Here is a 24,608-nt window from a genome sequence, read left to right as displayed (position 1 = left end):
GAGAGGTAACATATAACAGTTTTGTTAGCATTGAATTTACATTGCGGTGGGAGTGGATAAAAACTATTCGGAATAAACATATAATTAAAATCGTGAGAAAAGATTTGAAGGAAAGACACACAAAAGATTTGAGGACGTGTAACAGGAATTTAATCTAGTTGGGAGCTTCCTATGGAAGTAACGTTTTGCTGAGATCAAGGGGTCAGCTCCTGTGAACAGGTCAGAGGAGCAGGACTGACGGGGGTGAGGTAAAAGAATCCTGGGTTGACGTCTACTGTGTCTTCACAGTCACTGTTAATTTACAGAGGACATTCTTGGTTTTCTGGATCATGGCTATTGGTTCTAACTCAGGCTATGCTATTATTAAGGACTCCCAATGGTCCACAGCTATCACGTGATCTCATTAATGCTAAATGTGAAAAATAAGGCCCTGCGTCTTTGCAAATGGTTGACAGTGGGAGTATTTGCCACATCCGGAGGAGATTCAACCCCTCCATAGCCACTGGAGGGCACTTCATCCAAAGACTCACTGGACAGCCACAGAAGAAACACGTCAAAGGCCCAACAGTCCTACACACGTGCCCAGAACGGTAGCAGGGGGATCATGTCACTGCAGCTTGGGATATAACTAGGAGGAGTTTGGGTGTTTACAAGGACAAGAAGAAGGGAAGAAAGAAGGAGACGTGAAGAAATGTATAAACTCTTATGTGTGCTTATTGTGATTAACAGAACTATCTCTGGTGTCAAGCTCCTAGATGGAAGCCTGGCTTTGCCACTCCTGATTGCGTGGTCTTTTTTTTGTTTGTTTGTTTTTGTTTTTGAGACGGGGTTTCGCTCTTGTTACCCAGGCTGGAGTGCAATGGCTTGATCTCGGCTCACCGCAACCTCCGCCTCCTGGGTTCAGGCAATTCTCCTGCCTCAGCCTCCTGAGGAGCTGGGATTACAGGCATGCGCCACCATGCCCAGCTAATTTTTTGTATTTTTAGAAGAGACGGGGTTTCACCATGTTGACCAGGATGGTCTTGATCTCTTGACCTCGTGATCCACCTGCTTTGGTCTCCCAAAGTGCTGGGATTACAGGCTTGAGCCACCGCGCCCGGCCCACTGCGTGGTCTTAAGCAAGTTACTTCACTTCTTTGGGTCTCGATCCCGCGTCTAAATGAAGGAGATGCCGGTGCATATGCCGGTGCATACCTCATAAGGTCGATGTGAAACACTCACTGGCACACGGTAAACTCCCAGCAGATGTTAGCTGTTATTATTATTATTACTTTCTACCAATTTTTATTCTTAAAATTATATATTTATGCATTTTTGTTTGTAACAGTCATTGATTTTATAACCATAATCCCAAATTATAAAAATAAAACTTTTTTCATGGTGATAGTTTCATGGGTATGTACTTATCTTCAAATTCATCAAGCTGTATATATTAAATATATACATTTTTTGTATGTCAGTCAAACCTCAATTTAAAAAAAACTTTAGATACACAATTTACATTTTTCTCAAGTGCTCAGTGCTCAGGCGCAATCCCTAAATTATCCAGCAGGGGGAACTATCCAGCTGCCTATTGTTCTCTCTGAGCCATCATTTTATGAATATGGCTAGGATGAACGAATTGTATTGCCTAAAATAACTTAGTCACTTACAGTTGGCATTCACCTATAGAATTTGCCCTTTGGAAACATGGACATTCCCCTCTTTCGATCTTCTAAAGTGGAAAACCTACGCGAAAACTCATCATCATCATCAACCCTTACTATATGCCGGTACTATCTTTTTTTTTTTTTTTTTGAGACAGAGTTTCGCTCTTGTGTTACCCAGGCTGGAGTGCAATGGCGCGATCTCAGCTCACCACAACCTCCGCCTCCTGGGTTCAGGCAATTCTTCTGCCTCAGCCTCCTGAGTAGCTGGGATTACAGGCACGCGCCATCATGCCCAGCTAAGTTTTTGTATTTTTAGTAGAGACGGGGTTTCACCATGTTGACCAGGATGGTCTTGATCTCTTGACCTCGTGATCCACCCGCCTCGGCCTCCCAAAGTGCTGGGATTACAGGCGTGAGCCACCGCACCCGGCCTTTGCTGGTACTATCTTGAGCACTTCAGATGTATTTGCTCTTTTAACACTCATTTACATAACACTGAGGTTAGTACTATCTGTCTTACAGATGAGGAAACCGAGGCATCAAAAACTGAAGTCATCTGCCCTATGTCACACCGTGAATACGAGAAAGCGCATACACTTGAACCATCTGGTTCCACATTTCTGTACCACATATTGGGTATATTATTGTTGGGACCCCACCAAGGTCAGTGTGGTCTCTTCCAGAAAGTGTGAAGAGCTAATCTCCTTGTATTCACCTTAGCATTAGTGAGCTCTTTTCTTGACGTCCATCAGAAATGGTTTCAATGAATAACAAAAAAGTTAGATCAAGTCCAACATTATTCAGAGATAATAAGACGCCTTCGAAACTCTCATTTTGTCTGAAACCACTTTGCTGCTGATAAGTATTTGACTTGTAAGAAAATTTTTTCTCACAAATATACATAGCTAATTAAACAAATATCTTCATTACTTTTGAAAACCCTGAGAACATAAATATCACAATTTTCTTCACGGAACTTACATGCTCTAAAGTTAACTTTTGGCAGAACAGCTTCTTGTGTTCATTGAAAGTGAAAATATTTGCCTGTGATAAAAATATATCATAAGGTTTATGTAAAACTTGAATTATGTAAAATAAAGGCTAGGGAAACTATTTCATGTATTTTCAGATACTTTATCTATTCCTTTGTTTTATTTGTCCTCAACAATTGCCAGAAAATAGCATAAGTCAAATAGTATTCTGTTTCTATGGAGCATACCAAATTGGAATACAATTTTATATATTTTTCAATAGCTCCCACTGCTTTTATATTAAATTAACAGAAAACGTAAGGGATTCAGAAGCAATCTTTGCAGGCACAGGGTTAAGACACAGCCCCCATGAGATGTTTCAGTGATTTGCTCAAGGCCACCGAGATCCCAGACATGGCTATTGGTTCTAAGTCCGGCTATTAAGGACTTTCAATGGTCTCCATACTGGGCCTGACAAGGGACTCCTTTGTCTTCAGCGGCACACCCGGCTGCTGCCCCACCCTCCCTGCCACACCTGAGGAGTCAAGACTCGCGGGAGCTAGCCCAGGACAACCCGGGACAGGCAGATTCTAGATGCAGGTTGCACGCTGATGTGTGATTTTTATTTGTAAAATAGTAAATGAAATAGTAGAGAAAGTGAAGTTTCAATAGGTTAGAGATTCGTAATAGGAAGTGGACTGCAGCAGAGGCGACATGAAATTACCTGCGGAAGCCAGATGAAGCGTTTCCGAAAAGAGAACATTTGTTACATTACATGTTCATTCATCAAATTCACTGAGCTCCCCTTGGGATCCAGTCACGGTGCTGGACACCAGGGACACACAGATATATATATTCAGCAGTGCCTCCGCCTCCCAAAAGCTGGCAACCCTGCAGGAAAGACGGGCCTGCAAAGTCATGAGTACCCGGGGAGTCACGGTCCAAAGTGCAAAGGCAAAGCCTGGGAGGAAGGGATCACCTCTGTCAACGGGGGTCAGGGAAGGGCTGGGTTGGGGTGCACGCGAGCAAAGGAGTGCAGCCTTTATCCACAGGAGCAATCAGCACACCCCTCAAATATGGCATTGCTGACCATCGCGCCACGAGGCGACACCGGGGTCAGATGGTTGGCTGGCGCTGTGCTGATACACAGGTGTGTGTGTGTGTGTTGGTGCGCCAGGAAGAAACGCACTAGCCTGGAGAAGACCACGTGGGCGGGACGGGAGGCTCGGGGGACGTGCGGGGCCCTCGGGCCGCCTTCTGCCGCCGCCCAGGGTCACCCGAGCCCCGCCTGTTTACCAGCGGCCCCGCCCGCCGTGGCCGGGCCGGGCAGGTCGGGGCGGGCGCGCTCTGAGTCACCGGAATCGAGGTGTGGCCGCCCGGAGCGGCGTCCTCGGGAGCCGCCTCCCTGCGGCTTGTTCCCTTTTGTGGCGGCGCCCGCGCTCGCGGGCCACTCTCCGCCGCCGCCTGCCCCGCGCGCTCCTCCGTCCCGCTGCGCTCCGCTCGGCCCCGCTCGGCCCCGCTTGGCCCCGCGCCGCCCGTCACCATGATCCGCTGCGGCCTGGCCTGCGAGCGCTGCCGCTGGATCCTGCCCCTGCTCCTGCTCAGCGCCATCGCCTTCGACATCATCGCACTGGCCGGCCGCGGCTGGCTGCAGTCGAACGACCACGTCCAGACGTCCTCGCTGTGGTGGAGATGTTTCCACGAGGGCGGCGGCAGCGGGTCCTACGAGGACGGCTGTCAGAGCCTCATGGATTACGGTGAGTGCCCGCCCGCCACCTCCGCCGCCGCCGCCGCCTCCAGGAAGCCCTCGGGGCTGAGCGGCCTGCAAAAGCCGCCGCGCGTGATGGGCCCTCACAGGGTCCGGGGAGCCGGTGCTTTTCAGAATACCTGTGTAAGGCGAGCTCGGGTTCGTGCATCTGACCTGAACCAAATGCACCAGCAGTAGCTTTGGGTGGCCAACACCAAGCTCATAAAAAGAAAAAAAAATTGCCCTGGTTCAAACTGTAGTTTTATTCCTTGGGATTTGTCAGTTACGTACGAAAGATTTTTTCAGCCTTTCCAGGTTTAGATGAGTAAATAAAATGAACAAAGTTTCTTAGAGGCCTGAAATTTCTTCCCATTTCTCTTCCTCCTGTTTCTTCTTATGATCCAAATATAAATATTGAAATAACTTGCCTTCTCGAATATCAGTGGATTCGTTTAACTTGACATAGCTGAAAGAAACTTTCCCATCAAAAAAGCCGTATCAGGCAGTTTTAGCAGTTAACGATTTCAATAGACACCTCAGTCTTTTTACCGGTCAGGCTAGTTCTTGTTAGCTCTTGCTCTAGGGAGTGTCCTTTGGTTTAAGCATGGGATTGCTGTTTAGAAAACGTAATTATTTTAATCTGATTTGAAATCTAAACAGCAAACACATTCCCTGCACCCGCGAAGTGAAGCAGAGTTGACAAATTAAACTACCCGGCAGAAGTACTGCGTGCCATTTTCCCAGCATGGAGGAAGCATCCCTGCTTAACTCGCTTAAAGTCTGGATTGGGAGTGGCTCCAGGCCGAGAAGGCATTTTCTTTCACAGTGGGAAGCCCCCTCCCCTTGCCTAGGGGTGGAAGGGAATCACTGCTGGGAATCCCGGCTGGGGTCTACTGTGATTAGCAATGTGTGTGTGGGTGGAGCTGGGGGTTGTGAGCCTAATACAATCTTAGAGCCAAACGGGCTTTACCTACTGGATTTAATAGTTTTAAACGGAGAAAGCGAACTACCCTGCCTTTTTTCATTTCTTAGTATTACCATTGACTTGATTCTTTCTTTAAAGGGGCCCAGGGCTTCCAATCCAATCCTGTTTATTTGTGTTTCTGGGGAACGGTATTAGCAGCTTGGTGTCCTTTCTTTTGTGTAATCCTTTGGAAGTTCTCATGATGAACTTCCCCACAAAAGGAAGCATGGTCCCCATTACCCAGGTAATAAAATGGAAATACTAAAGAAAATTCCAGCTTGTGTGTGTTCTTCTCTGAAAACTTGACAGAACACTGTGCCAGCCCAGGTCTGTATCATCTCCAGTCTTTTAGGTTTTTAAAGGGAATTAATTTTTTTGAAATAATATACCTCTATCTTCTAGTTAAAATGCAGCTGAACTCAGTCTGTTGCAGGGGACCTAACAGGTCTGCGTGTGTGTTTTTAAACAGACTTTGATAATTATACCCTACTCCAAAGACTAATGCAGACCCAAAGTATACACATCCTCCACCTATGAAGGAAGGTTAGTGTGCCTTCGAAGGGTGGGGGGGATATTGGCAGAACCCGTGATCATTGACTGCGGGACATGATTTGACCTGCAAGGCTCTGGCTGTGACCACAGCCCTCTTGTGAAACATTCACAATGCCATTTTTATTTCTCTTGACTTGCAGGATGAGCTCACCTTGTTAGGGTGTGGCTGTTCCACCCTAGACTATACAGTGCTAGTAAGCAGGGTTTTTTTTTCTTAGTTTGCTTGAATTTTTAATTAGACAGAAGTCTAAAATGTTAATTTTTTCATTGTAAAGAAAACACTAACCAGTGTATAGTTTTTCAGTTTGACATAGAAATTGGTCCTTGGAAGAGCTTGATTTTCTAGGTGGATCTTGAAAAATCTGTTTATAATGCAGCATGACTGATTTTCAGAAATGGGAGTAGCTTTAACAACTCCAATTAGTTATTCCTGCTACCTTTGCAAAGGTAATTAAGTGCCAGTAATGCATTACACATGGCTCTTGCTCAAGATCTAGAATCAAATCATGAATCTGGGATCCGCTGTTGTGAGGTGGCTGTGGGGAGAAGAGAACAGATATGGAGCCAGCAGGAGAGAGCCGCCTCTGGCCGTTGCCGTCAAAGATGAGTTTACGTGCTTGTTAGACTTCTGCCTCATTGCCTGCGTGCACTTTGGCTAGTTTTGCCTCACAATTGTAAAAGTTGTGTATACCGACACTGTAAGGCGATTAGGCATCTATGAACTCGAGATTTTCAGGTAGCCTCAGTAAGGCCTTACTGAAAACCATATATTTACATGAGCTTGTACTTGATCTAAAATGAAGTAAGCAGTTTACAAACACAGAGTATCCTGTGCAACAAAGAATAAGGTTGATGGCGCTGATTAAAATGAGATCTCCGCATCGAGAATTGAGTGTGTACATCCAATTTGAAAACTTGTTGATGTGTACTAGGCAGTAATTATTTTGACTTACCCTTGTAACAATTAAGAAAGTAGACTTTTTTATTACAAAGTGTTTCAACACTTCTCTTAATACTTGATATTCATAACAATATGTTCATTTTGGTAGTGACGACACAGGTTATTCCTGGCAAGTACTAACAATCCTAATGAATATGGATGTTATATAAAGGTAAATAGTTCCTTAGAACAATATAAAAAGTAGATGATATATTTTACTGTTATTGACACTTTAAGAATTTCAGATGACCAAGTCACCTCATTTTTCCTTGTAAATGTGCCAAATTATTCGCTGAATATTGTCTTTGGCATGATAGTACCAGGCCAAATTAACACCCAGCTTAAAGCGTGCTTGTTTGAATTTTTTAAAAATCGTGGTTTATATTTGTCAAAACAGGAAAAGAAAATCTATAGATTAATGTTTGAAATAATCATTCAAATTTCACCTATAAATAAAATGTGAAGTTTAAATGCATGTTCACTCATCCTAGTTTTGCACCGCTGGCACCTTCTTTTCCAGTTTCTAAGAAAGAATACATCAGGAGGACATTTTCAGCCTCAACTGTGTAGATTTCCTTTTTTTTTGAGACAGAGTTTTGCTCTTGTTACCCAGGCTGGAGTGCAATGCCGCGATCTCGGCTCACCGCAACCTCCGCCTCCTGGGTTCAAGCAATTCTCCTGCCTCAGCCTCCCGAGTAGCTGGGACTACAGGCGTGTGCCACCATGCCCAGCTAATTTTTTGTATTTTTAGTAGAGACGGTGTTTCACCTTGTTGACCAGGATGGTCTCGATCTCTTGACCTACTGATCCACCCGCCTCGTCCTCCCAAAGTGCTGGGATTATAGACGTAAGCCACCGCGCCTGGCCCAACTGTTTAGATTTCAAACTGGCGGGCAAGCTCCAGCTTGTTCAAGTGAAGAATAATGGAGACAAGTTTATGCGCCAGAGTGAAACAGGAAGTCAGTGAGGATTTGCATTGAATCCAAACTGGGAAGTGCACAGCCCCTGTTTTTGTTGTTGTTGTTTTAACCAAAGACACCCTTTGCATACTGCAGAATGCATAGATTTTTTTTTTTTTAACATGAAATCACCATTGGACAAGTCAAAAGAATCAGTATTACATGAAATAGTTTTAGGTCAGTTAGCCCTGTGGCTCCGAAATGTACAAGAAATAAGAAAAGTAAGTAGAAGTCAATAGTTTACATTAGGCTAAATTCCTCTTAAAGGGGGGGTCCCCAACCCTGAGGCCACGGACTGTTACTCCCACTGATTCTACATTATGCTGAGTTCTGTAACTATTTTCTTATATATTATACAGCGTAATAATACTAGAAATAAAGTATGTAATAAAGGTAATGCACTTGAATCATCCCCAAACCACCCCCCAACCCCAGTCTGTGGAAAAACTTTCTTCCATGAAACTGGTCCCTGGTGCCAAAAAAGCTGGGGACCGCTGACTGAAAAGACTTAAATTTGAGATCATGGTTTTTTTCAGTGGGGAGTGTGATAGAGAAAGGTATTAAACTCTTCCTGGCTGGGCGCAGTGGTTCACACCTGTAATCCCAGCACTTTGGGAGGCCAAGGCAGACAGATCACTTGAGGTCAGGCGTTGGAAACCAGCCTGGCCAACATGGTGAAACCCCATCTCTACTAAAAATACAAAAAAATTAGCGGGTCATGGTGGTAAGCACCTGCAATCCCATCTACTTGGGAGGCTGAGGCAGGAGAATTGCTGGAACCCAGGAGGCAGAGGTTGCAGTGAGCCAAGATCGTGCCACTATACTCCAGCTTGGGTGACAGAGTGAGACTGTCTCCAAAAAAATAAAATAAAAACTGTTACTAATTTATGAAATTAGGCATTAGCAGACAGATTATCTTTGCACGAGCAGGTATACAATCAAGTTCTTACACAGCAAAAAAAAAAAAAAAGTTGGCCACTTTTTTTTTTTTTTAAATGTTGAAGCAGCCTTGCATCCCCAGGATGAAGCCTACTTGAAAAGTTGGCCACTTTATTGATTGAATAATTTTTAAAGTAGGTATGATTTATAAACTCTAGACATTTAGGGCCCAGTAATCTAGTCCAGGCCACTCATTACTCACGTGCCTCACTCAGCAGTAGCCACCCCAGAGAGCCTCAGTTCCTTCTCAGTGTCCCCTAACTTGTGTTTGTCCTGTAAAGGGGTGCAGACTCCTGGGATGTTATAATTAAAAGGGAATTAAAGTACACTGGAGTCAAGCTTTGGCCAAAGCCTGCACCCATCCACAGCACCTGTGACTAAGGTCCGTCCCTTATTCAGCAACTTAGTTCTTTTCCCTGGATAATACAGTTTATTTCCAGGTACTTCTCTTACACTGACAAAGCAGTGTAATTCCTACTTTCCAGCCTTCTTTCATTGACAGATGTTCAAATAGTTGAGGGTAGATCCGAAATTCACTAGTAGTTATCTTGTCTTTAGATTGTTTACTGTTTTCACTCCTTCCTGTATAGAATGACTTCTCCCTTGTTGATTAGATAAATCCTCTAAAAGAAGGTTACTAAGGGTTAAAGTAACAGAGCAATGGAGTAATCAGTTTCCTGAGACCACGCAGAGTATGTAAAGAATTTCACACCAACTATGGAATGCTCTCCCATGTATTCTCCCTGCCATCTCTGCTGAGCCATTTAATTGCCTTCCTGAACTTCTGCAGAAAGGTGTCTTTTGACGTAAATTTTTGGGGGCCTGCTCTGAGTTGTCTTCTAGATTTTTGTGGCTCAAATTGGGTAAACGAGCCACAGCAGAATTATGTGGGTGTTTGTTGGACATCCAGTGTCTGCTGCCGGCTTACTAAACTGGAATCTGCATTTTAACTACTTCCCAGAGAAGGCAAGGGTTTTTAAGTTTCAAAAGCACTGGCCAAATCACTGTGGATCACCTCCTCATTGAATATGCAAAACTATATTTTGGAATATATCATTCTTTCATGGTTACATTTAGTTGTAGGTAGGATCTTTTTTATTTTTTGAACTGTGGTTTTATCCAGTTTTGTCTGTTTGGCTTCAAGAGACTTATAGAAACATGTGAAGAAATGTGACAAAATCTTGGATGATACAGAATCTTTGGTATTGTTGACAGATGTCCTGTATTCTGGAAAAGGACTGGACTCTGGTCAGGTGCCACACTGGTGTTACAGGGCACCGAGTAAGATGGTAGGCCACATTTAAAACTACTGAGGAATGCAGCAGATTCGTTAAAAGGAGGACTACCTTTGCGGGAGAAATTAGTGATAATCTCCGAAGTCTTACCAACAATTTAAAAAATATTAACAATGTTCTTCTTGCCTTAAAAGTTTATTTTCTTTTCTCAAGCTTCAGTTGATCATTTCTAGCTTGACCTCTTTTTTGAGACAGTCTCCCTCTGTGGCCCAGGCTGGAGTGCAGTGGCGCGATCTCAACTCACCTCAACCTCTGCCTCCCGGGTTCAAGCAAGTCTCATGCCTGAGCCTTCTGAGTAGCTGGGACTACAGCTGTGTGCCAGCACGCCTAGTTAATTTTTGTATTTTCAGTAGAGACAGGGTTTCACCATGTTGGCCAGGCTGGTCTCAAACTCCTGACCTCACATGATTCACCTGTCTTGGCCTCCTGAAGTGCTGGGCTTACGGGCATGAGCCACCGTGGTTGGTCTATTTCTAGCTTGACATTTAAGGTACTTATTTTTTCTGGGTTTTTTTGCTCTTCTGGTTGATCTTACTGGCCTTTTCCTGGCTGTATTTACCTTGCAGCATTTTGGGGTTTTTTTGTATGTAATTTCTGGAAAAAAACATAGCATGTTTTTTCATACAAAAAACTTAAAAACACTTCCTAGGAGTTTTGTTAGTGACCATTAAATGGTTTCCGTGTTCTTGATTTAATGTTGAATCTTTGCAAGGGCTAGCAAACTTTAATAAGCTATTGTTCATCTAATGAATATCACTTAAAATTGGATTTATAATGCTGCTGGTTTCTTTGATTACATGAACTTTTCCAAGTGGTACTTAGAAAATAAAGTTAGGACATATAATATATTACATATATAAAACACCAAATTGATCTTTCCTTAAGAAAATAAAACAAACAAAAACATTCCTACATGGAAACACAGCGTCTGTTTACCTGGAGTACTGAATGCTTTTGTGGTCTCAGTCCAGAGGATGACCATTGAAAATGAGAATCCTTTCTACTCTCTCCCATACACTTACACACACACACACACATTTGGTATATAAAATAGTAATGAAAGACAAACTTGTTCATATTAAGATGGATAGTCTGCCTTTGAAAAGCTGAGGACCATCTATTGAATCACGGAACATGTAGCTTTAGGACAATTTCTCAAAATTGATATTTTCCAGTGGGGTTGGCAAATACGGTATAATTTAAACCATGAGATAACATAAAAATATAAACAGCTCCCAAAGGGTTTGGTCAGTTTGTAGATATTAGGTTTGTTCTGGGTAACTGAGACCACAGCTACCAAGGGCATAAAGTTATTAACTTTCACAAATGTATGTCATGGAGAATACTCATGTCCTAAGTCTTCACATCTGATACTCCCCTTCTCAGACAAAACAGTGGGCTGGGAGGACCCTGCTCAGACCTGGTATGGACTAAACAGTCATTGACATGAGAAGGCAGATCGCTTTACTTGAAGACATCTGCTATTCATTAGTCCAGATCTTTAGGAACTGTGCCAAGATTCCTGTCTTAAATGATAGTTAAGTGATTCAATGTGGGTGTTTCCGTGATACAAGGAGCAGGTTTTACATGTTCTAATTCCAAGGCAGTCTTTCTCAAGACAAAATGTTGTTTAATTTTCCATTTTGATTTTCTCTAGACTCAGCACTTTAAGTAAGCAAGACATTCACCGAATTGTTTTAACATAGCATGGGAAAAGATCTTAAAATATTCCTACATTTATGTTCACCTGTTGGCTTTAGGTTAGGTGAATTCACTTATTATTTCTTTGGTTTAATTCCTTTCAAGCACTTGAAACTAAGCATAAATTATACTTCAGCTATGAAGTTAGATGAAATGTAATAGTAATAATCTTTTTATGTTAATTTTCCTCAAATAAATAAGTAAAATTATTAATATTACTCCTTATAGAAATATTATATATAATTTATTTAGCTAGACTTTTCAATCTTTATCTGTGATTATTAAAGTTTATTATTGAAATAGGTTCCTTGTTAGGAAGTTTTGCCTGTTTTTATTGAAAACTCACATTCTGCTATGCAATTTTAAAATTATGTTTGCGTTCTTTTACATGCATATATAGATATATTTCATTGCAAAGTTTCAAACTTGTGAACTCACAACATAAAAATCTTTTGCTTATCTGATTTAACCATTGGATTTAATTGAACTCAACGATTAGCAGTGGCCATTTAAAAAAGTCTAAAGAATGAGATTGTGATTGACAGTGGGTCACATGTGTAAAGCTGTACACTCCTTTTTGGTAGTGCCACATCTGTTTTAATAAAGACTTTAATCATCTAAGTTGTCCTCAAACTTTATGGATGTAAGAAACATGACTAAAATGCAGATTTTTGGGTGCTGCCTGCCAGCTCTGACTCAGCAGGTCTGGAGGGAGGCACAGGAATCAGTATCTTTTTTTTTTTTGAGACAGAGTCTCACTCTGTCACCAGGTGCCAGGCTGGAGTGCAGTGGCACGATCTTGGTTCACTGCTACCTCTGCCTACTGGGTTCAAGCAATTCTCCTGCCTCAGCCTCCCGAGTAGCTGGGACTACAGGCATGCGCCACCATGCCCAGCTAATTTTGTATTTTAGTACAGACTAAAACTTTGTAGAAACTAAAAATTTAGTAGAAACTAAAATTTTGTATTTGAGTTTCATCATGTTGGCCAGGATGGTCTTGATCTCTTGACCTCGTGATCCGCCCGCCTCAGCCTCCGAAAGTGCTGGGATTACAGGCGTGAGCCACCACACCAGGCAGGAATTAGTATCTTTTTAAGAAGCACCACTGCCTGTTTTGCCTCTGTGGTCTGTGGCTATATTTTGAGAGGTCTGATTAATTAATGTTCTTTCCAAAGCACGGTCTCTGTTCTCTTGAAAGTTATCTTACTTGAAGAACAAGGCAAAAGTGAGAAAAGTGACTTCTTGAGTTTCGAGTTTTGGCTTTCCTTTTCCTTTCTATTTTAAAATAAATGTTCCCATTTTAACCTTATCTCTAAAATCACTCAGTGGTCTGACAGGAAGAGCTAGAAGATTTGGAGGAAAGTAATAAAAACTGTCCATATAAAACTAGGCCCAATCAGGTACGGTCTCACCACTATCCTGACCTGATTCGTGTGAAAACAGTGTTCCTGGGACAGAAAAGTGTTTCATCTCATTAATAATCTATTGAGCCCCAGTCATTCATGAATCTAGAAGAAGACCTGGAAGGTGCATGGAGTTGGAGAAGGGCACGTGGAGCCTTAGTTCAGGTCTGTCTCTAACAGACGAAGAGAAAAAAATGCATCAGATGGTGGAGGAACAGTCTTTATGGGATGGTGCAGAACCTTGCAAATGCAGAACAAAATAAAAACATGAGGTATTGGAGAAAAGTCACAGGGACACAGGAGGAACGTTTTGAGTTGCGAAGGCTGGGGAGTTAGTAACTGATACTACAGTGGTGTGCTTTCTTCCTCACCATCATCTTGGGACAGGCAGTTTTAGCCTTGGTTGACAGATGCAGAGACTGGAGTATGGCCAACAGGGGCAGGGTCAGAGGCAGGGTACAAACGGGGTCCCGCAGCTCCAATACCCTTGCTCTTTCTGCCAGCTCACATCTTTGCCTCACCTTGACCAGTCAAATGACCTAGAATTAAGTAAGGACAAATACTGTCAGCTGTGCTGTGTTACTGAGTAAGGGTAACGTCAAGGCAGAGGGTACGTGACTCATGACTCTCCTTTTCAAATGCAGTGAAGGCTAACAGGTTAAGCGTGCATGATCTTCCACGAGCAAATGAATGGATAGACTAAAGTGGCATATCCATACCATAGAATATTAACCAGTCAGGAAAAAGAATGAAGTGTTGACTGATGCTGTAACATGACGAACCACATCATACTATACTCAGTGAAAGAAGCCAGTCACAAAAGGACACATAGTATATGATATTCTATTTATGTGAAAGGTCCAAAATCGACAAATTTATGGAGACAGAGAGTCGATCTGTGGTTGCCAGAAGCTGGAGGTAGAGGGGAGGGAGGGTGGCTGCTAATGGCATGGGGTTTCTTTCTGGGATAATGAAAATGTTCTAGATTGTTAGTGGAGATGGTTGCACAGCGCTGTAAATATAGTAAAAACCACTGAATTATACACTTTAAAAGGGCAAACTTTATAGCATGTAAATTATATCTTTTAAAAAGTTATGTTTTGGATTCAAACAGGCTGAACTCAAATTCTGTCTAAACCATTTACTAGCTGTGTGGCTATAAGCAGGCTCTTTGAACTTGAGGTATATCCTTCGTTTCCAAAATAGAAACAATAGCAGTGTGCACCTTAAGAAGTTATTGTGAGATTTACACTACTCAGGTAATGGGTACACTAAACTCTTCACCATCATACAATTCATCCATGTAACCAAAAACCACTTGTACCCCAAAAACTACTGAAATTAAAAAATATATATAAATAAAACCCAAATAGCCAGGCATGGTGGTGCACGCCTGTAATCCCAGCTACTCAGGAGGCTGAGGCAGGAGAGTCACTTGAACCCGGATGGTAGAGGTTGCAGTGAGCTGAGATCGCACCACTGCACTCCAGCCTGGGTGATGGAGTAAGACTCCATCTTAAAAATAAATAAATAAATAAATAAAATGGGGAAAAAAAAGTCGTTGTTGTGAGGATTCCTTGAGCTAATGCATGTTCTGAATGTTATGAGGTATTACTGCGAGAGGAAAGGTCGTGTGTGAAGAGATTTTAACACTCAGTGTGGGTTGAACAATAGGCATTGTTGACTAGAATCATGCGTGTGGAGAGCAGGGATCCCTGTATTTCCTCAGTGCAGGATAGAATGTCCCATGGCTGGAGGTGCTCCTTAGGCCTTCAAACCTAGAACTTGATTTCCATCACATCCTGATTTTTTTTTTTACGGGAAAGATAGAGAAATAAGATCTCTTGTGCAACACATTTTGAATACCTAAGAAATTAAAATTGAGGCAGAAATTTAGAAAAGTAGTTTCTTCCAAGCCGGTCACACGGTCGAGCTACTTCTCCACACTTAAACTGCTTTATTTAACACCTCTGCCTAGACATCAATATATTTTTTCAATGATTATTTTTGCATGGAACAAAACATTAATATGAAACAAATATCCCTTAAAGGTATTTAAAACATTTCCTAAAGAGTATATAATTTGGATTGTTCAGTACCAAAAATGTTATTAGGATCATGTTGAGTTAGAACCTGAATGAACCTTATAAATATAACCTGTTATGTGGCAAACTTATCACATGAAAAACAGCTTAATGAAGTTTGACTTTCATTTCAGAGATGTAAACTTTTGCCAAAAACTAGAGGCAGGGAGAAGGCATTTCTGAGTCTCAGTATATTAATCTCTTACATATTAATTGCCTATTCTTCTCTTGAAATATGGAGATGCTAAAGTATTGTCAAAAGAAAAACTGTCCCTCCATCCAAACATAACTAGTAGGGGGAAAAAGCCCAAAACCCTACTGATACTGTGATAAGTAATTTCTAAACTTGATATGTCTGTCTTGTTAATTGCTGTTTCTTTCATTTCTTGCAGCGTGGGGTAGAGCAGCAGCTGCCATGCTCTTCTGTGGCTTCATCATCCTGGTGATCTGTTTCATCCTCTCTTTCTTCGCCCTCTGTGGACCCCAGATGCTTGTCTTCCTAAGAGTGATTGGAGGTCTCCTTGCCTTGGCTGGTAAGACTATGTGTCACCAAGTCTTTATTTATTTATTCAGTAGGCATCAACTTAGTAATGGTCAATTCCACAAAGAAGACCCATGACAATTACAGTTTCTAACCTGTTCTCAGAAAATGTATCATTAAGGACAGAAGTGACAGAGGAAAGATGTATTTTAAGATCTGGGTCACTTTCCTCCTGTGCCTCGGGCAGTGTTCTGTACTCCCTACCCCCAGGGTGTCACTCTGCATGCCAGTATGTCTCTTAAGGGGCCCTATCGACTAACTCCTCTACCCAAGAAACTAGGCTGTGTCAGCCCTGGAAAAGTGGTGATCTCCATCACCTGGCCTGCTGTGAGCCCTCTGCCAAGGGGACCTGAATGCTCCTGAACCATTTCCCTTGTGGAGTCTTGTGATCTTATGGTGTGGTTCCTGAAATGGTGTTCTGCTGTGAGATAGAAGACCCTGGGAGGGGCCGGAACTGGAATCTGTAGCATGGGGCCTGTGCGAGGAGACAGAGGTCCAGGCACAGGTGATGTGAAGAAATTTAGTTATTCACGTGTGCAGGGCCAGGGTGAACACTTATGATGGAGTACGAACTAGGATTTTAGGAGATGAATTATTGGAAATTTTAGTCAGGTCCCTGGCACTAGGGAAATCTGTCAAAGGGGAAGGACCCTAGCCACAGAGCTAGATTCAGAAGTAAAACTGGACATTCTGAGGAGGGAAAAGGAGAAGGTGCTGAGAGCAGCAAAGCGAGGCCACAGGTCATTTCTTAACACACCAGTTTAGGCTTACCGAACCAAAACAGAAAATCGAGCCACAGACCTGAGGCACACATACAAAGTGAGCAGATGGTCTTGGAAACAGGTCAGAAGCCTTATGACTAGAAGGGGTCTATATGAACACTCATGAGCCAGGAGGAAGGCCTCTTTGTGCTGATTCCCTGAGCTTAGAAGAGTTAAGCTGGTAGAGCTGTAGGCAACACAGATGAGTGGGAAGCCAGGAGAGTGCCTCGGAGAACCGGCTGGTGCAGACACAGCCTGGCCGTCTTCATGGCACATTTGGCAGTTTCTCTGGATTAAAAATAAAGTTTACTTCCTGATCCTCATATTTTCAAAGTTTGCATTTTGAATAATATTTTAAAATCAGAAATGACTTGGAATCACAAAAGATGTAAAGAACCTGGTTTATGCCCACCTTCTTTTCTACTTGGTTATTTTCGTAGTTCAAATTTATGAGACCCTAGCAAAGAAACACATTTGATGTATCTTCCTTTCCCATGTCTTAGAAAACTCCTGTAGATGCCAGTTTGAATCACCATTAGAAATAACACACTAAGAACGGGCATGGTGGCTCATTCCTATAATCATAGAACTTTGGGAAGCGGAGGCAGGCAGATCACTTGAGGTCAGGAGTTCGAGACCAGTCTGGCCAACATGGTGAAACCCTGTTTCTACTAAAAATACAAAAATTAGCTGGGCTTGGTGTGCACACCTGTAATCCCAGCCACGTGGGAGGCTGAGGCAGGACAGTCAATTGAACCTGGGAGATGAAGGTTGCAGTGAGCCATGATTGCCTTGCTGTACTCCAGTCTGGGTGACAGAGCAAGATTCCACCTCAAACAAAAAAAAAAAAAAAAAAAAGGAAAAAAGAAAAAGAAATGACACACTAAGACATTAATGTTAGTTGAAAAATCCTAGTAAATGCTATATGACCCAGCATTCCACTCCTACAGATATATCCAAAAGAATTAAAAACAAGAACTTGAAGATACTTGTAACCCATGTTTCCAGCAACACTATTCACTACGTCCAAAAGGTGGAAAAACCAAAGTGTCCATGGACGGATGGACAAACAAAATGTGTATATACCCTACAGTGGAATATTATTCAGCCACAAAAAGGAATGAAATTTTGATATATGCTACAACATGATGCACCTTGAAAACGTTATGCTAAGTGAAATAAGCCTGGAACAGAAGGAGAAATATATTATTTCATTTACATGAGCTACCTGGAATAGGCAAATTTACAGAGTCAGGGAGTAGAATAAAAGTTACCAGGGGCTGCGGGGAGGGAAGAATGGGGAGTTATTTTTTAAGAGATACTGAGTTTATGTATGGATGAAAAAGTTTTGGTTATAGATAGCAGTAACGGTTATGCAATATTGTGACTTTACTTAATGCCACTGAATTGTACACTTAGAGTGAACAATTAAAAGTGAACATGACACATTTTATGTATATTTTACCAGAATAAAAAAATATCCTAGTAAAACGCTGTCATTTGTTGCTGTCACATAGCATTAAAACAAAAAGATCTAGCAATGGCCATCCACAGTGACAGGGTAGCAGAGTTATTGTTGTAAAGAAAATTAATTCAGTGAACGTCAACGGATTTACAGCTTAACAATCAGCTTAACCCAGTGTTTTCATTTTGTGATTTAATACTCATTCTTTCCTTTAGCAAATATGAAAAATAGAATAGAAAATGTATTTAGAAGAATAAAACGTCTAGAAATCTCAACACATTTTTAGTGGTAATATAGAATAAGGCCTATTTGACTTATAAGATACGTTTCAGTGAAACAGTTATTTTAAATTTTTGTATATTCTTATATTAAACATCAGAAAAATTAAATACTGATAAATTTAAATTTTGCAGAAATTCATCCAAACTGTTATAAAGACTTCATACATGATGAGCCAGAATGGATAAATAGCAACATTTAATATTTATTGCTAAGAAAATCAGAAGTCAGCGTAGAGAAGCATTGCTTTTGTGCCTTACACAGTATGTGGTGGCAAATGACAAACTTAAGTAGTAAGAGTTTGCTATTTAAAGTATACCAGAAGTAGATAAGTATTTAAGATTTGCCCCAAGATTGTCCTTTGTAAATTGCAAGAGAAGAGGAATGTTTTAGTTGTTAAGAATTAGAAGCAACAAATGAAGATACGGAAACATCTATAGCCTTTCTAGCAGTAAAAAAGAAAAAGAAAAGGACTTCAGGGTACATCTGTGGAGCTGTAGAAAATAATTTAGATGGTAGAAAAAATGGTGGTGAGGACTACCATCGGATTCCCTGATAACTTCCTGGAGGCCACAGCCACTTGGTCCCTCCTTGTGGAGGGTAGTGTCTTATGGTTAAAAAGCTAAAATTTGTTCAGACCTTTTGACATGGCAATGCACATATAAATGTTAAAAGTGTGCAGAACACACGTATGTACTCATTGTAGCTTTATAAAATTATGCATGTCCACTGAAAAAACCACGAAAGTAGACTCAGTAATGTTCATTTTATTTGAAATTGCTTAAATACCTTTAGAAAGATGAATAATAACTGTACTAATGTGATTGTTATACCAGAGTTTAGAAATCTTCCGGTTTTGCTTTCCACCCGCTCACACACACCTCCCTAAGCACCGTGATCACTTGCTGCTTTTACTTCTCCTGTCCCCACCGTACCTCCTCATGCCCTTCCCGCTGCGCGCCCTCCACGTCTGTTTCCTCTTCAGATTCCCACGTCCTCTGCAGGCTTTTCTGGTGATTCTCCCTTGACCATTCTCAATATTAGTTCATTGTTTCATTTACTTATTGAATGAATATTCCAGTGATATGTTACTGAATATCGAGTCGTGTGCATGCCTGTGTGTGTGTATATATATAAATATATGTAATTTTTGCTAACATTAAACCTATTAAGTATGTGTTTGGTATAGGAAACACAACGATGAAAAAATAGTTTGTTCTTTACTGTCCTGCTTTCTATTATATGCCACAGTTTTGCACTGTTTTGCTTTAGTATATAATGCTTATGTAATATAGAATGGTTTCCAATTATCTTCTGTGGGCGTTTCACCTATTTGGCATGTGTGTGTGATATTGCTCAGTGCCAGGCATCTCTTTTTTTTTTTTTTTTTTTTTTTTGAGACAGAGTTTCGCTGCTGTTATCCAGGCTGGAGTGCAATGGCGCAATCTCGGCTCAGGGTTCAGGCAATTCTCCTGCCTCAGCCTCCCGAGCAGCTGGGATTACAGGCGTGCGCCACCATGCCCAGCTAATTTTTTGTATTTTTAGTAGAGACAGGGTTTCACCATGTTGACCAGGATGGTCTCGATCTCTTGACCTTGTGATCCACCCGCCTCGGCCTCCCAAAGTGCTGGGATTACAGGTGTGAGCCACCGCGCCCGGCCCAGTGCCAGGCATCTCTTAAACACAGTAGTCAAGAATCTGCTTACCTAGATTCCTTCTGCCTCCAGGTAGATTTTATGCTTATTTTAAGGCAGAAATTTGGTGGAAGGAGTTCATCTGTCGTTACTGTGTATTCATTCCTTCACGTATGTATGCATTCATAGCTTGGGATTTTTTTCTTCCCTTTAGCTGTGTTCCAGATCATCTCCCTGGTAATTTACCCTGTGAAGTACACCCAGACCTTCAACCTTCACGCCAACCCCGCTATCACTTACATCTACAACTGGGCCTATGGCTTTGGGTGGGCAGCCACGATTATCCTGATCGGCTGTGCCTTTTTCTTCTGCTGCCTCCCAAACTACGAAGATGACCTCCTGGGCAATGCCAAGCCTAGGTACTTCTACACCTCTGCCTAACTTGAGAAAATCACTGCTACTGAGATGGACTCCAGACAGGAAACTGTTTCTCTAGGCAACTTTGAACCCATTTTTTTTTTTTTTTTGCAGTGTTTTTATTAGTAAACCAGTCAAAAATGCTAAAATAATATGGTAGAAAGTATTTTTAAAGTAGTGTTATAGTTTCATGTTCATCTTTTATTACGTTTTGTGAAGTTGTGTCTTTTCACTAATTACACAATATTTAACTAATTTCACAATATTTCCTTTTATCTATCTATAACATTTATACTATATTTGTAAGAGAATATGAACATGAATGTTAACACTTCGTAAGGTAAAAATGAGGTTTCCAAGATTTAATAATCTGATCAAGTTCTTGTTATTTCCAGATAGAATGGATGGGTCTGCTAAGGTCTAAGGAGAAGAGGAAGATAATGTTAAAAATTGTCAATGACTCAATAGTCTAAAAGAAATGCAAAAAAAAAAAAAGTTTTTTTTTCAAGCCTTCAAACTATTAAAGGAAAGCAAAAGAGTTTCCTAAATGCATATCGGTTGTGAGAATTTTTCATTAATATCCTGAATAATTCATTTTTGCTAAGCTTCATGTTGACTCGATATGTCGTCTAGGAAAGCATTGTTTTGTGGTCCAAACCGGTTGCTGTAGTTTGTAAGGCTTTCTTTTAAGTGTGAAATATTTAGATGAAATTGTGTCTTTTAAAGTTCTTTATAGGGTTAGGGTGTGGGAAAAGGCTATATTAAGAAATCTGTAGTGTTTTGTGTTTATATGTTCAGAACCAGAGTAGACTGGATTGAAAGATGAACTGGGTCTACTTTATCATGACTGGTAGATCTGGTTAGGCTGTGTAGTAAAGCATTAGGAGGGCCATGCCTGTCACAAAAGTGCCACTAAAACAGCCTCAGGAGAATAAACGGCTCACTTTTCTAAATCTCAGCTTTATCTGGGCTCTGTCATATACACAGGCTTCCGATAGTTTGCAACTGTTAAGCAGAAACCTACATATAGTTAAGATCCTGGTCTTTCTTGGTAAACATATTTATAATATTTGATGTAAAACGTGCCACAGGAGAATTTGGGGATTTGAGTTTCTCTGAATAGCATATGTATGATGCATCAGATGGATTATTACGATTTTTTACCATTTCTACTTACATAATGAAAACCAATTCATCTTAAATATCACATTATTATTTCGTAAGTTGTGGAAAAAGCCAATTGTAGTTTGTATTATGAAGTTTTCCCAATAAACCAGGTATTCTAAACTTGTTTCCAGTTTGTAGTTTTTCTTTTTTTCAAATCTGGGGAAGGGAATTTTTTAAAAATGGGTAACAAGAACATGGGATATAACAAAAAGTGGGTTTTTGTTTGTTTTTCCATTTTAAGGGCCTTGCTCATTTTAGGTGTCCAAAACCGATTTTTGAGTGGAGGTTAATGAATTCTAATAGCCTACTCCCTGAACTTTTTCCTCAATAAACAATACCCTATGCACACATTAAACAATATCTCTACAGTGCTACTAACCACGGGGAAATGGACTAAGAGACTTCTGGTAGGTTCAGACACCAGGGGTCCATTTGTGCAGTTTCGCTGAAGTCTGCTCCTTGGGATGGGGTCCCCTTCCATTCCGGTAGTGGGGTAGCAGTCTCTTTTCTTCTTGCCCACCTTCCTATTTTATCATTTTTTTTTTTTTCATCATAGATCGTAGGTTACTTTCACTATGGTGTATGTCAGTGTGAGGATGGGTACAGAGTGGCTGGGTGAGAGAATGGAAATATTTCTCCCTAGGGCTACTGTTGGCCAGCTAGTCCTTGGCAGTGAATTTTTCTATGCTTTTCAAAATGCGAGGTGAATGTTTCTCATAAATATAGACAAATGTAATCTGGGTGATTATACCAAAATTGAAAACAGAAGCCCACACAACTATGTCATGACTGGTGGAGAATTTGAAGTGGTAATCAAAAATGTTAAAAATTCCATCTTTTATTAGCACAGCTCATTCAAGAAGATAATGGATATCTAGAGATTAAGAAATGTGGCCTCCTGTTACACATGAAAATGACTCAGTTTACAAGCTTCTCTGACACGTGCACTTGTCTTTGTATTATTTCCCATCCAACTTTCTTCTTCCCCTCCTCAATGACACAATAACTTAATGGTACACATTTAGAAAAAAATGCAACCTCCTGAGACCAGTGATCCTCATATAATAGAAGCATGTCAACCTAAAGTATTTATGACAAAGATAAACTAAGTCTGTTACTTTTGCTGAAATGTTCTACCTCCTTCAGCCTTGTTATAGTATCTAGATTCTCCATTCCTCGTAGGTTCAAATTCACCAAACAGATACCTTTATGTCATAAACAGCAGAGAAGTTCCAGAGGATTCTGGAAAGTAATGAAGAATTGGGCTGAGAAACCACCTGAAGACTAACAATGCATTGCATGAGATTTCCCATGGTAAAGCTGAGATGCTTTTTGGTTCAGTAATTATACTGGGTCCCCATCCTTTAAATAAGCAGCTTTAGGTTCCTAAGCAATTATTTCACTCTATAAGAAGCCAGACATGCTAAGTGCCACTTACTGCTGAATATAACAAAGAAGTAATATGTCAAGGTCTTTCAGTGTTCACACAAGGTAGCTGTCAGGTGTAATAACTTAGCTTTAAAACCACAGACTGAAGAACTAACAATCAAGTTCAATAGGCTTTCCTTTTTTAAGGAAATGAAAACAATGGAAAATAAAGTCATCATGAATTTGGTTTATTTTTTTTACTACAGACTCCCACTGAAAGACATGCCTGTTAATACAGTAAATGTGAACACTGACTGGTTTCTCTAAGCACATCTGAAAGGGCATATTTGAGTCTCATCCGAACTTTGGTCCTTGCTATCTGTGCCAGCTTGGGCATGTCATCTCCCTGCTGATCGCAATATCCTCACCTGTAAAATCATTATAAATGATCCCCTTTCCTTCCAGATTCTTTGATTGATAGAAGGTTTTCTAATTAAAAAATTTTAAATACTCCTTGAGTTGGAAGCACTGATCAGTAAGTGGATTGCTTAGGGAAGTTGAGACAACGGATTCAGTCCTAACTTCCTCTGTTAAATTCCCTCTTCCTCATTCTTCCTGCAGCAGTTATTTACAGTTGAGTTTTAAAAATAAGTCTATGGGGGTCAAAAGATTGCTTTATCTTATATCTTTAGTGTGCATTCAGGTTTAAAAATCCCTGCAGACAGGCTGGGCTTGCAGCCCCATCAGTCGATGGTCAGAGCCTTTTGCTTTCTGAGACCATCCTTGGGTGAGCTTGGCTTGCCTGGATACAGTGTGCGGTGCATTCTTCCTGAATTTTGCAATTCTGGTATCTGGGTGTATTTTCTAGGTGTGGCAGTGCTGAGTATAATCCACCTTGGGTGTGGAAAAAGCCAAGAAAGGGAAATTAAAAGAGGTTCCTATCCAGTCATGTCAATGATCTTCCACGTGTACTATCCTGTGCTTTGTTGTTAACCTCAAAAACACTCTTGTTAGCTGCAAAAATAAACAAAGGGAAACTCAGAAGTGTGTGAGCTTGTGCATGTATTTAGAGATAGTTCTCTGGTGAAGAAATGGAATACTGCTGATTTAAATGGCACAAGATTTTCTTCGTGATAATGAGTCATCATATAATCATAATAGTTGTCTAATGGGTTGCCCAGCCAGTTTTTCCAGGGCAAAGACTCAAGGTAATTAACCTGCTATTATCAACTGCTTTTAATTAAGTTACTTTCAAGAGGCAATACTTAGATTTGAAACATAAACTCTGAATTTCATAACTAAAAGTAAATTGCCTAGTGAGACTTTGAAAGGAAGTCCCATGTGGGTACCATCTGTTTCCCTATTTTATCCTTTCTATACTGGATAGTCAGTAGATACTCAAGTTGAAATGTTCAGTGAAAGTTTGCATTCCCCAATGTCACCCCACCCAATTTCTAAAGTCAAGCAACACCTCAATGCTTAATCCTTTCTCAAGGAAGAAAAAAAAAAAACATGAAAGAAAAACTGATTTCAGTGCAGATGTAGATGACTGTGAGAAATGAAGGACACTGGCATTTGCATCATTGATTTCATGTTATAGAATTTACTATTGGAATAATATCCTCTTCAGAAGATGAGTAGGTGATAAGAAGTGGGACACATCAAGACTGGAGACGTCAACATGATTAAATGAATTCCTGGCAGATGCCAAACAAGACAACCGCCTTTGTCTCAGAGCAGTACATTAGCCATGCAGCACACTTACGGGCTCT

General features: G+C 41.0%; 1 protein-coding gene across 1 annotated transcript; it reads left to right on the top strand.

Annotated features, from left to right (window-relative positions):
• The first annotated feature begins 4,069 nt into the window (after positions 1–4,069).
• Positions 4,070–21,592, top strand: PERP (p53 apoptosis effector related to PMP22). The gene is made up of 3 exons (XM_008995152.5): positions 4,070–4,377; positions 15,597–15,737; positions 20,099–21,592. The coding sequence occupies exons 1-3, from the start codon at positions 4,164–4,166 to the stop codon at positions 20,323–20,325; spliced, it is 582 nt and encodes a 193-aa protein (XP_008993400.2). The 5' UTR covers positions 4,070–4,163; the 3' UTR covers positions 20,326–21,592.
• Positions 21,593–24,608: the final 3,016 nt, after the last annotated feature.

The sequence above is a fragment of the Callithrix jacchus genome, chromosome 4, assembly GCF_049354715.1.
Source record: "Callithrix jacchus isolate 240 chromosome 4, calJac240_pri, whole genome shotgun sequence".
Lineage (NCBI taxonomy): Eukaryota > Metazoa > Chordata > Mammalia > Primates > Cebidae > Callithrix > Callithrix jacchus.
This window is presented reverse-complemented; position numbering and strand designations above follow the sequence as displayed.